The 11,466-nt window shown below is 50.6% G+C and overlaps 2 protein-coding genes across 4 annotated transcripts in view; one reads left to right on the top strand and one right to left on the bottom strand.

Moving 5' to 3' along the window:
- Positions 1 to 2,452, bottom strand: part of LOC108228975 (retinol dehydrogenase 13) — a gene marked incomplete at its 3' end in the record, with an annotated part of 4,882 nt that extends 2,430 nt beyond the window's left edge. Inside the window, 3 exon segments of one of the 2 annotated variants that reach the window (XM_025003373.2) lie at positions 230 to 364; positions 1,301 to 1,480; positions 2,324 to 2,452. In XM_025003373.2, the coding sequence (XP_024859141.1) occupies positions 230 to 364; positions 1,301 to 1,433 (268 nt within the window). 2 annotated transcript variants of the gene reach the window in all.
- Positions 2,453 to 2,659: 207 nt separating this feature from the next.
- pogzb (pogo transposable element derived with ZNF domain b) overlaps positions 2,660 to 11,466 on the top strand; it is an 11,972-nt gene continuing 3,165 nt past the window's right edge. Inside the window, exons 1-18 of one of the 2 annotated variants that reach the window (XM_037980580.1) lie at positions 2,660 to 2,764; positions 3,698 to 3,816; positions 4,384 to 4,464; positions 4,537 to 4,763; positions 5,886 to 5,979; positions 6,064 to 6,216; positions 6,301 to 6,420; positions 6,733 to 6,916; positions 7,092 to 7,237; positions 7,402 to 7,502; positions 7,575 to 7,721; positions 7,988 to 8,122; positions 8,250 to 8,425; positions 8,551 to 8,700; positions 8,827 to 8,886; positions 9,189 to 9,301; positions 9,652 to 11,289; positions 11,367 to 11,403. In XM_037980580.1, the coding sequence (XP_037836508.1) occupies positions 3,702 to 3,816; positions 4,384 to 4,464; positions 4,537 to 4,763; positions 5,886 to 5,979; positions 6,064 to 6,216; positions 6,301 to 6,420; positions 6,733 to 6,916; positions 7,092 to 7,237; positions 7,402 to 7,502; positions 7,575 to 7,721; positions 7,988 to 8,122; positions 8,250 to 8,425; positions 8,551 to 8,700; positions 8,827 to 8,886; positions 9,189 to 9,301; positions 9,652 to 11,289; positions 11,367 to 11,403 (3,677 nt within the window). In that variant the 5' untranslated portion in view covers positions 2,660 to 2,764; positions 3,698 to 3,701. Of the gene's footprint in view, positions 2,765 to 3,697; positions 3,817 to 4,383; positions 4,465 to 4,536; positions 4,764 to 5,885; positions 5,980 to 6,063; positions 6,217 to 6,300; positions 6,433 to 6,732; positions 6,917 to 7,091; positions 7,238 to 7,401; positions 7,503 to 7,574; positions 7,722 to 7,987; positions 8,123 to 8,249; positions 8,426 to 8,550; positions 8,701 to 8,826; positions 8,887 to 9,188; positions 9,302 to 9,651; positions 11,290 to 11,366; positions 11,404 to 11,466 lie in introns of both variants that reach the window. The other variant, XM_037980579.1, reaches the window with a different exon arrangement.

The following is an 11,466-nucleotide window of genomic DNA, read 5'->3' as shown; positions in this document are numbered from 1 at the left end:
CTCGTCAGGAGGACGGGTTCATCAGGAGGACAGTCTCATTAGGAGGACAGGCTCATCAGGAGGACAGGCTTGTCAGGAGGACAGGCTCGTTAGGTGGACAGGCTTGTCAGGAGGACAGTCTCGTCAGGAGGACAGGGTCCATTTGTTAATACTGAACACTTGTCCTTATACATTAAACAGTCGATGAAACTCTGACCTTCACCTGTACAGGTGAGTTGGAGTGTCTCACCTCTGCCTGCCAGGTCTCTGCAGGTCTCTTTACCGATGCCAGTATTTGCTCCGGTGACCAGAACCGTCTTTCCGTCTAAACGAACCAAACTACGACACACTCCCCCTGCGATCCACTTCCTGAGGACCACCACACCTGCAAACACATCAGCTGTTACCATGGAAACAAGCACAGGTGAGCAGGAAGCTGTTAAACCCAGTCTGTTCCGGTAATTTAACTCAGTCAGAAACTTCCTAATCGCTCTTCTGAAGATGTAAACATGATTTAGATCTGAAGATGATTTAATGAACTTTGACTGTAATTTTATCTTCATCCTGTGTTGTTGAAAGACTATCAGACAGATGCTGTTTTAGAACCAGTCAGTCGCCACCAAACAGGAAGTCCGTCCAGCTCCTTAACCTGACCTGAGGTGTGTTAACAGCGCCACGTACTGCTCATACACCCCTCAGGTGTGAGTCCAGGTGAGAGTCCAGGCACGAGTCCAGGCGAGAGTCCAGGTGAGAGTCCAGGCACGAGTCCAGGCGAGAGTCCAGGCACGAGTCCAGGCACGAGTCCAGGCGAGAGTCCAGGCACGAGTCCAGGCACGAGTCCAGGCACGAGTCCAGGCACGAGTCTAGGCACGAGTCCAGACACGAGTCCAGACACGAGTCCAGGCGAGAGTCCATGGACACAGTGCAGCTCACGGTCCCAACATGTTACTGAGCTCCATCAAAGTGTGCTGGTTTTTGAAGCTCTCAGAAGGTAATCATTGGATGAACGTCCACCACAACTGATAAACTTTTGGTGTCAACCTAATTCAAGATGGCCGTCACAACTAATCTAATCTAAGACAGAAATGTCAGTTTTACAGACGTTGAGTTAAAATCTGAAGTAGCAGTAGCTGAGAGTCATCCTTTAACTGATAACTGAGATCTTTGTTGAAGGTTTCGGCTGCAAGGCGGCGGGTGATATGCATTCCTTTCTTTTTCTTTTGTTTCTGATTTAAAATAATTCTGTTTTTCTGGAACAGCCTTTAACAGACGTGTAATCTGAAGCGTTTCAGAATGAATAAATAAAGGGACAGAATCTTACAGATCAGAGTGACGCCCACAGCAGCTCCACAGCTCAGCAGCAGACCTCCATGCCCGTCCTCCACGAACCCTGGTCCTGATCCGCTGCTGGGCCACGGCAGCACCAGGAAGTCCCCCAGAACTGCAGCCTTCATCCCTGCAGGGCAGAACAGACTGAGAGCCGAGCCGGGCCGAGCCGGACCTGAGGGGACAGATTAACAGATTAGAGCAGATTATCCAACACGGAGCTGTTCTGAGACCAGCTCCAGGCCGAGGACAGAAAGGATCAGGATCTGCTGGATTCAAACACGTCCCCTCAACAGGAAACCACACAAACTCATCAACTACGGTTCTCCAGAAAACTCCAGAACCATCCAAGGATCTGCTGCTGGAGGTCAGATGGTTCTTGGTTTATAATGAGATCCAGGAGCGATCGTTAACTATAGACCTGCATCTGATCTCCGTGTCCTCTCAAAGGTTCTTCAGATCAGCTGTGAGAACATCTGGACAGAAATAATCTGTTTGAGGAGTTTCAGTCAGAGTTTAGAGCTCCTCATAGCAGAAACAGCTGCTGCAAGTTACTGATGATGTCCTCCTGTCCTCAGACTGTGGACAGGTGTCCATACTTATCCTGTCCTCAGACAGTGGACATGTGTCCATACTTATCCTGTCCTCAGACAGTGGACATGTGTCCATACTTATCCTGTCCTCAGACAGTGGACGTGTCCATACCGGTCCTGTCCTCAGACAGTGGATAACAGGAATTAACTCTTTGGTGACTGAAATTTTTAGTATTTCTAAAACAAAAATATTCTGTATTCGGTATTTAAAGATTTTGTCGTTTGGGTTGAAATTAAAAGTAAACAATTAAAAAAAACTAATGTAACTATTTTTTATATTTTATCAACAAATTAGCAAATTATTGTAGAAAACCGAGCTGTAAACAGACTGAAGCTGCTTGTTTTGTTTAGAAGCTGGAAAGAACTTTATATTCATTTAGTTTTTAAAATAAACCACAACAAATAAATAACTTCTACATTAATACCATTTTTTGTTCGTCGTTGTTTAATTTGTCAGACTGTTCGTGACGTCACGGAGCGGAGCCACGCCCCGTCAATAAAAACAAAAACAAAATGGCTGCCTGTTTGGTCTCCAGTGCCTTTTGTTTTCGTTGTTTTGGCGCCTCCTGGCCGCCATGTTGGGTCGTGTTGAGTTCGTTTGTGTGTCTGCGGCTGTGAGCGCCGTTGCTCCGGTTTACCGGAGACTCTCCGGCTGGTAAATCTCCGGTAACCGGAAAACCCGCAGCAGACTTTAGTTCAGACAGCTAAAATTTTAAGGACCAATCAGAGGCAGCGCTGTCTGAAGGGGAAGTGACGCAATAAATGTGCGAACCAATCCAAGGCTCTGACACGGTCTGTGGGAGGAAGACCCGCCCCCTTCCTGTCGAACCTCAGCGCGGCTGAAGAAGAACTCTCTGAACCCGCAGGTAAGACCGGTTCAGCCCAATCAGGCCGGGCTCACGGTAGGATCCGGTACCTGCTGACAGAACTCACGGGGCGGTTTGTGTGGCATTCAGTGTGTGGAAGCTAGCTGCAGCCGCGGAGGACTGAGCGGGGCTCCCGGTTCGGGTCTGCTGACCGAACAGGGCTCCCGGTTCGGGTCTGCGGTCTGAAGGGGGTCCCGGTTCGGGTGTGCGCCTACACTGACCCTCTTTAACTGGTTCCTGTAGCGCTCCTGTCTTTGCCCGGACTGGAAGTTTCCTCCCGCCGGGACAGGACGCTTCGCTCGGGCTTTAAAGACACAAAAAGCCCGGAGCTGCCAGAGTCCAGCGCCCCCTGCGGCCGCAGCTGGTACTGCAGTGACGCTTTTCAAAATAAAACTTTATTGAACACAGTCTGTGCGTTTGGACAGCGTTATTACTAAATATTTTGTATCAGAACACTGACATTTGTTTTAGGTATTCCTCATGAGGCAGTAGTTGTTTTGTTGATTAAACTTTGAGAGGAAACAGAACTGATGAGTTGACAGACAACACGTTCAGTTTATTTTGTTTTTTTTCCTAACTTGAAGTTCTTATTGTTTATTCAGCTGACCTAACCTAAGATGGTGTGTTGGGGATGACTCTCAGCTACTACCATGACAAATATGACCTCAGTTTCTGTAACACCGACAGAGTTAAAACTATTTAACTTTTTTAGGCTTAGCTGTGGTGGCCATCTTGAATTGCGTTGACTCTAAAAGTTAATCAGCAACACGCAGACAGACGGGTAAAAACATGATGTCCCTTCTGCCGTTGGTGGCGGGCGATAATGGAGTCTGATCTCACTGATCACATGACCTGTCAACAGTCAGCTCAGGCTGTAATTGGTTGATTCCACTGCTGATTGGACCCTGATGGGTTCTGCCCTGGTTTCCATAGCAACATGGACACTCAGCTGTTTATGGAGTGCGAGGAGGAGGAGCTGGAGCCGTGGCAGCAGGTGAACGACAGCGTGGAGGAAGATGACATGGACTTTATGGACAACTACTGTGAGCCAGGTGGGACAAAAACCTCTCTGAGGTCATTAATCCATACTAATGATAAAAACCAATAAATGACCAGCATTCAGACTTCACCTGCTTGTTTCTGGTAATCAGATTACTTCCACACTCTTTGTGCTCTGATAATGCAGACCAGCTGTTGTTACTGAAACAGTTAGGAAAATAAAAGATCATTAATGTCGACTCATTATCATAATCAACATCATCGAACAGGCTGATAGCTGCAGCAGCCAGACTGAAATCTGTATTTTAATATTGAATTCAAAGTTTATATTAAACATTTAAACCTGGGTGATTAGAATCTGCCTCCTGAGGTTCTTTTCTTTAACAGATAAAAGCTAAAACCTCGTGTTCAGGGAGATAAATCCTGGATTGTTTTAGTTTCTGGAACTGAAAAAATCATTAATTTTACTGTAAAGATGATAAAAATATGAACGTCAGGATCGGCTGTTCTGTTTTGGAAGAGTTGGGTTAAATATTTAAACTTCTTGATTACTTAACTTTCTTTCCTTTTTATCAACATTGAGTGTTTCCACTCCAGTTCTGACTCTTCTGTGTCTTTAGTGGAGGACTCTCTGTCTCCTCTTCCTGCCTCTGAGACTCCGCCCCCCAGGACGCCTCCGCCCATCACACCTGCCCCAACAGGTAACCCAGGTGTTTATGCTTTTGTCTCTTTGGTCCCTGAATGTCTCATCATGTCTCTGTTGTCCCCCTCAGTTTCGTCTCCTCTGAGGATCGTCTCCTCCTCTGTGATGTCACTTCCTCCCTCCTCCATCACCGCCACTTGCTCCACCCTCTCCCTCCCTACCAGCTCCAAGCCCATTGCCCCGCCCCTGATAGCTCAGGCTCCGCCCCTCATCCTGACGCAGACCGCAGGTGGAACGTTCCTCCTCCCAGCAGCCTCCAGGACAGGCAGCGGCCAGCCCATCCTCCTGACCGCACAGGTAACCGATCGGCAGGTCGTTTCCACGGCAACAAACATGATCACAGATTAGTTTTTGTTTCCAGTTGTTACATTAATCAGTTTATAACCGAATTCAAATAACAAACATCTTCAGCAGTATGAACTTCTTTTTGCTTATTTATTTAATAATTCTGCCTTCTGTAAAAACCACGAATGTTTTAAAGGCGGGATGTGAAACAGTAGATGCTCCTCCCAGCAGTGGATGTTAGCCATGGGCATTTTAAACGGGAACACTTTTCAAATTCATCTGGTAATTATTAGATTTTTCTTTGAATATTTGCCACCTCCCTAAGTGGTCCGGTTCTGCCGGTCCCGTCACATCCGTCCATCGACCAGCCACCTCCACAAACTTCAAACTGATGTGCAGCTAATCCTGCTTTTCACAGTTCTTCTTTTTTTCATCAGTTACTCCTGCAGGACTAATGACTCATAAAACATAAAACTGTTTGAAAGCAGAGAAAACATCTTAACGAGCGCTGAGCTCAGCTGCTGCTTTGTTGTTTAGGACCGTTGCCTGTTTTACAGCGTACTTTACTCGGCCCGAGTCCTGCTGTTGTATCACTGTAAAGCTAAGCTCACTTACAAGCACAGATTCCACTTTAAGATCCTTTCAGAATAAAGTCTGGAGCTGATGATAATATACTCGCTGGTTTACGTTAAACTGATGAAGAGAAAGTCAGGAATGTGACATCATCATCACAAATTAAACAACAATGTGGCACAGCACAAGTTTTTTCCTATTGTGGGCGTGTAGGTGTTTCTAAAACCCCGACTGGAAACAGGTCAAAGGTCAAAGGTCACACCTTCCATTAAAAGTTACATGGAAAGGAACCAGAAGACTTCTGGAGCAGAACCAGACCAGAGGACAGATGTTTACCCAGAATGCACTGCAGCTGTCAGCACGGTGGTGGAGGGCTGATGGTTTGGGCTGATTCTGGAGTCAGATGTGAGGCCATCTGTCTGACAGCTGAAGCTTGGACCAAACCGAGTCCTGATGCACCAGGACAGGCGGCCCGGTCCGATCACGGTGTTTACCTGCTTGTATTACCTGAGGCGCTGAGTGATGTCACTGTGATGTCACATGTGTGCGTCCTGTCTGCAGGGCTTCCAGGTACCGACGATGGTGAGCCCCGGTACTCCTCTGGTGCTGAACCTGCAGTCGGGTCAGACGGTCCAGCCCCTCACTCTGATCCAGTGTACGCGGATCTGAGCAGTAACAAACATCCTCTGATTATTGCTCCCTGCTGACCGCTGATGATGTCATTTCCTGTCCTCCACAGCCCCTTCTCTGGGTCAGCTGGTTCGGCCCGGTGTGGCCATGTCGCCTCTGCTCTCACAGGGACAAACCGGCAAAGTCTCCGCCCCTTCAGGAGGCTTCACCACCGTGCAGCTGCCCACGACGCTGACCATCCGGACCAGCACACCGGGACCCGGTCTGTGAACTGGACTGCCTGGGAGGGAGTTCTGATCCAAACGGGTCAGACTGTTGGACTTATTGAACTCTTGTGTTTTTTCAGTGAACCTGCAGGTGACAAAGGTGAGGAGTACCAACTCCCTGAACCTGGCAGCTTGCCCCGCCCCCCTTTCAGCTCCAGCCAATGGTGTCACGAAGGCCACACCCCTCAGCAGCGGCATCAGTGAGACAATAGGTTATCAGAACTTTATACGGAGCCGGGTCCGAAACATCTAAAAACTGAGCCGGATCCTGATTTATTTATTCATTTTTTATAACAGAATCTTTTAGAACCTTAGAGCTCCATCTTTTGTGGTTCTGGCATTCATTACTCACCATCATCATGGTTCTGGTTCTGGTTCTTGTTTGGACCGTCTGCTTGAACTGGACCAATATTTCTATCCCTCTCAGTCTGGATGGTTCTGTGGTCTGGATTTCTTAACTATGTGCTCACCTGAAGAACCTAACAGTTTCTGTGTGTCACCTGAACCCACAGGCCACGCCCCCTCCGTTGGTACCACGGCGCCAGCCTCCAGCCCGACCCAGGTGGTGATGAGCGTGGACGATTTCTACTATGGGAGGTTCAGTGGGGACGTGAGTCTGAGGGGACCACAGATGGGAATCAAAACCCTGTCCTTCACCTGCACCATCTGCTCCTCCCAGGCTGAGAACAACCTCAGGTGGGACCACAGAACACCTGGACACACCTGGATGCACCTGAAAGAGCCTGCTCATACGTAGACCCGCCTAAAAACATACCTGAACACATCTATAAACGTACATGGACTGACCTGGGCTCACCTGGGCTCACCTGCATGCGTACACGCAGCCCGTCTCACCTGTGTTTGTCTGCAGGTTGATGGAGCATATGCTGCAGCACTCAGACCTGATTGCAGAAGGTGGGAACAGTTTGTGCTGCCGCTTCTGTTACCGACAGTTCTCGTCTTCGTCTCACCTGAAGACCCACCAGGAGCAGGTGCATGGCTCCGCCCTCTCCTCATGTAAGAACCACACCTGCTCTGATTGTTTCTCAGAGTTTAGGACTGTGATGTTTCCAGGTCTAGTGGCTCTGGTTTTGTTAGAGTTTAACCTTTGCCCTAGTTTGGGTCACATTAAATCAGGCCTCACCTGTGTGAGTCAGAGTCTACCTGTGTGTGTTTCTCAGGTTTGTGCCGTATTTGTGAGTGGGCGTTTGAAGACGAGCCGGTCTTCCTGAACCACATGAAGTCCAACCATAAACCCGGAGAGATGCCCTACGTCTGCCAGGTGAGTGGGCCGTCCCAGCTCTCCTCTCTCTGCCGCTCCGCAGGTGTTGGTCTGACCTCAGGTGTTTTACAGGTGTGTTCGTATCGCTCTTCCTTCTACTCGGACGTCCTGAAGCACTTCGCCTCCTTCCACAGAGACTCTCTGTTCCTGCTTTGTATTTACTGCCTGAAGGTGACCAGAAACCCAGTGGGCTACCAGCAGCACCTGCTCCGACACAAGGTAGGTAACTAACTAACTAACTAACTAACTAACTAACCCACCCACCCACCCATTACCTGTGCAACATGTTATTTATCAAACTCAAACCTGTTGACATTCTTCCTTCGGTCTGACCCACATAAAAGAAAACCTTTCAGGTCCTGGTTTTCCTCTGACCCCACATCAGGTCCTGGTTTTCCTCTGACCCCACATCAGGTCCTGGTTTTCCTCTGACCCCACATCAGGTCCTGGTTTTCCTCTGACCCCCTTCTGTCCTTCTGTCTCAGGTGAACCAGGGTTTCCACTGCAACAGGTGTCGTCTTCAGTTCGTCTTCCTCAAAGACAAAATGCAACACAAGCTGGAAAACCACCGCAGCTTCCGCAGACCCCCACAGCTGGAGGGACTGCCCCCTGGGTCTAAGGTGAGCCCCGCCCCTAACCTGAAGCCCTGCCCACATTAAAGTATCCTTTTTGGCTCCGCCCCTATAATGTCCCGGGCTGAGCCTTCATTCAGTTTTACTAGCAGCTCATTGGTCCTTTTGTCTCCAGGTAGCCATCAGGACCTATGGAAAGCTGAAGCCTCCATCGGTGTCTGCCTCCATGGTTCAGCCCAACAGAATCAGAACCGAGCCACAGAACAGTTTGGTCCAGAAGAATTCTCCACTCCACAAATCCCCCAAATCTCCAAACAAGAGATCTGTAAGCCGCAGAGATCTCGTCAGCAGGTGAGACTGGACCAGCAGCAGAGGAAACCAGAACCAGTCCAGAACCACGGGATGTGTCTCATGTCCGGTTGCTGCTCTGTGATTGGTTGGAAGGTGCTCCCGACCTACCTGTGTGTCTCCTGCAGGTCTGTACCAGGTGAGGGAGGGCGCTTGGTGTGTTTGGAGTGTGGTACCGACGCCTCGGACCTGTCCGCCCACTACCCGACCTACGTCCACTGTCTGCTGTGTCCCTACAGCAGCTGCTGCTCCCGGGCCTATGCTGCCCACATGATCCAGTAAGACTCACAGAACCAGAACCAGAACCCGAGTTCTACACTTTGATCTTTCTTTGCCAAACAGCTGATTGATGACTTCATTGATTCCTGATCAGCTGATTGTTGACTCGTGTCGTTTTGCTTCAGTCATCACGTCCCCAGCTCCAGAGATCAAGTTCTGCCCCTGCAGCGGCTGCCTCCTCCCAGGTACGGGTCCAGATCTGTCTGTCCTGCTGTCCCCGTCAGGTGGGGTGTCCCCATGAGGGGGTGTGTCCCCGTCTCCTCCTCACACCCCGTCTCCTCCTCACACCCCGTCTCCTCCTCACACCCCGTCTCCTCCTCACACCCCGTCTCCTCCTCACACCCCGTCTCCTCCTCACCCTGTCTCCTCCTCACCGTGTCTCCTCCTCACCCTGTCTCCTCCTCACACCCGTCTCCTCCTCACCCCGTCTCCTCCTCACCCCGTCTCCTCCTCACCCTGTCTCCTCCTCACCCTGCGTCTCCTGCAGTGCGTTCCTGCTGCGCTGCTCTGACTGTGACTTCCAGCCGCCGTCAGCTGATCCGATGGCCGACCACCTGCTGGAGAAGCCGGAGCACGACAGCGCCATCTGCAGGCAGCGGTGTAAGACGGCACCACGACACCAGAACCACACAATAAACACAATAAACACAACCAGAGTGATGAGTGATGATATCACAGTCCTTCCTGTCTCTGGTTGTTAAATAAACTGACCTGAGGTCAGGGAGGCTGCTCATATCTGTGTTTATTCAGACTCCATTTAAGAAGCAGTTTGACTTTTAACAGCTAAACTGTGAAGTCAGAGCTGCCTGGTTTCTGGTTTCAGGAAAAATCCTTCTGTCAGCTGAACTTTAAAACTTTCATCTTTACGTCAAAGATCCAAAAACACTTGAGTCAAGATGTTCAGTCGAAAGTAAAACTAAACACTTAAACTTTTAAACTTTTATTTTTAGATTATACTGAATCTGACATCCAGTTCTTCCCCACCGAAGAGCCCCAATCCTTAGAAGAACCGGTCCAGAACCAGGACTTACTGGAACCGTCCTGGATGTCAGCAGATAATTGGAAGGATCCATCTGAGAGCACCAAGACCTCCATCCTGGACTTCACCCACCCCTGTGGACCGTACCACATCCCGTCCAGGAACTGCGACGCCATTGACTTCTTCAGCCTGATCTTCCCCTCGGCACTCATTGAGCTCATCGCCAGAGAGACCAACACCAACGTCAAAGCCTGCCACATTCTGGGCTCCGGCCCGGTGGACTGGGTCCCCGTCACCACTCACGAGATCAAAGGCTTCATCGGGCTCGTTATCCTGATGGGGATCCATAACCTGCCCGACCTGCTGCACTACTGGTCCTGGAAACACTACGACAACAGCTACACCTTCTACCGGGCCATGAGCTTCAAGCGGTTCCAGCAGATCGCTGCCAACATCTGCATGGGCAGCTTCATCACAAACGAGCTCGGAGGATCCGGTACCCCCAACGACCCGCTGCACGTCTTCAGGCCGATGCTGAACATCCTGGGTGGAGCCATGTGGTCCGCTTACGAGCCTAACTGCTGCCTGACCGTTGACCGGACCCTGCTGCCCAGTCTGGACGAGGACAGCAGCAGCACTAAGGGCAACCCCAAGACCCAGCCTCAGGTCTGGCTGCTCTGCGACTCCAAGTCTGGGTACTGCCACCGCTTTTTCATCCAGGTGGGGCAGAAGACGGGCCAGGACCTGGGCTTCACTGTGGTACCAGAACTGATGAAGGACCTGAACAATAAGAACCACCAGCTGTTTCTGGCCAGCTCACTCACTTCCATCCCGCTGATGCAGAAGCTTCTGGATCAGGGCATCTACGCCTCCAGCTCCTTCCCTCCACCTAACCCCATCCTGCCCCAGGAGCTGTGGGACAGGGGGCAGCTGGAGAAGCCCGGGGACTTCCTGCAGAGACAGTTTGGCCCCCTGCTGGCCACTCGATGGAAGGACACCAAGGAAATGGGCTGCCTGTCCACTAATGCCGCTCCGGGTGAACCTGACACTGTTTGGAGGAGGTCTCCGACCACATCGGGGGAGCTGGTCCCGATCAGCCGCCCCATGGCCTTCCGCCTCCTGCAGGAGAACATGCGAGGCGTCGACATCTGCAAGCAGCTGCAGGCCTGCAACCCACTGGGCGGCATCCCACAGGACCGCCACTGGCGCAACCTCTTCTGGTTCCTGATCAACCTGAGCGTCGTCAACGCCTTCATCGTGCTGCGCGAGAGCCGCAAGGAACACCCGCCTGCCTGGGTCCAGGATGGCCTCTTCACTCAGGTCAACTTCCGTAAGCGTTTGGGCAACCAGCTGGCAAAGTGTGCCCAGAAGTACCTGGAGACCCTAGAGTTGGCCATTTCCCACAAGTCCAGGACGGAGACCACAGAGGAAGCCGTCAAACAGAGACACAGGATGGCAAAGATCAGCAGCATCTCCAAGAGGTGCAAGAACTGCAACCTGAAGAACCTTCGGCATGAGAGCGTGTACGGCTGCACCATCTGCAAGGCCAACCTGTGCAAGCAGCCCAGCTGCTTCTGGGAATACCACGGCCTGTCTCCTGTCAACAAAGGTCAGGTGGTCACAGGAGAAGTTCTGCTTTGGTTCCAGAACGTTCACAAATAACAGCTTCTGTCAACTGTTTTACAGGATCCACCAAAGTTGGTTTCTTCAGGAACAGAATAAGGTAATCTGGTTTTTCCTCATAACTTAGGACAGATATTTCCAGCTAGGACACGCAGTGACAGGT

Source organism: Kryptolebias marmoratus, linkage group LG16 (genome assembly GCF_001649575.2).
Source record: "Kryptolebias marmoratus isolate JLee-2015 linkage group LG16, ASM164957v2, whole genome shotgun sequence".
Lineage (NCBI taxonomy): Eukaryota > Metazoa > Chordata > Actinopteri > Cyprinodontiformes > Rivulidae > Kryptolebias > Kryptolebias marmoratus.
This window is presented reverse-complemented; position numbering and strand designations above follow the sequence as displayed.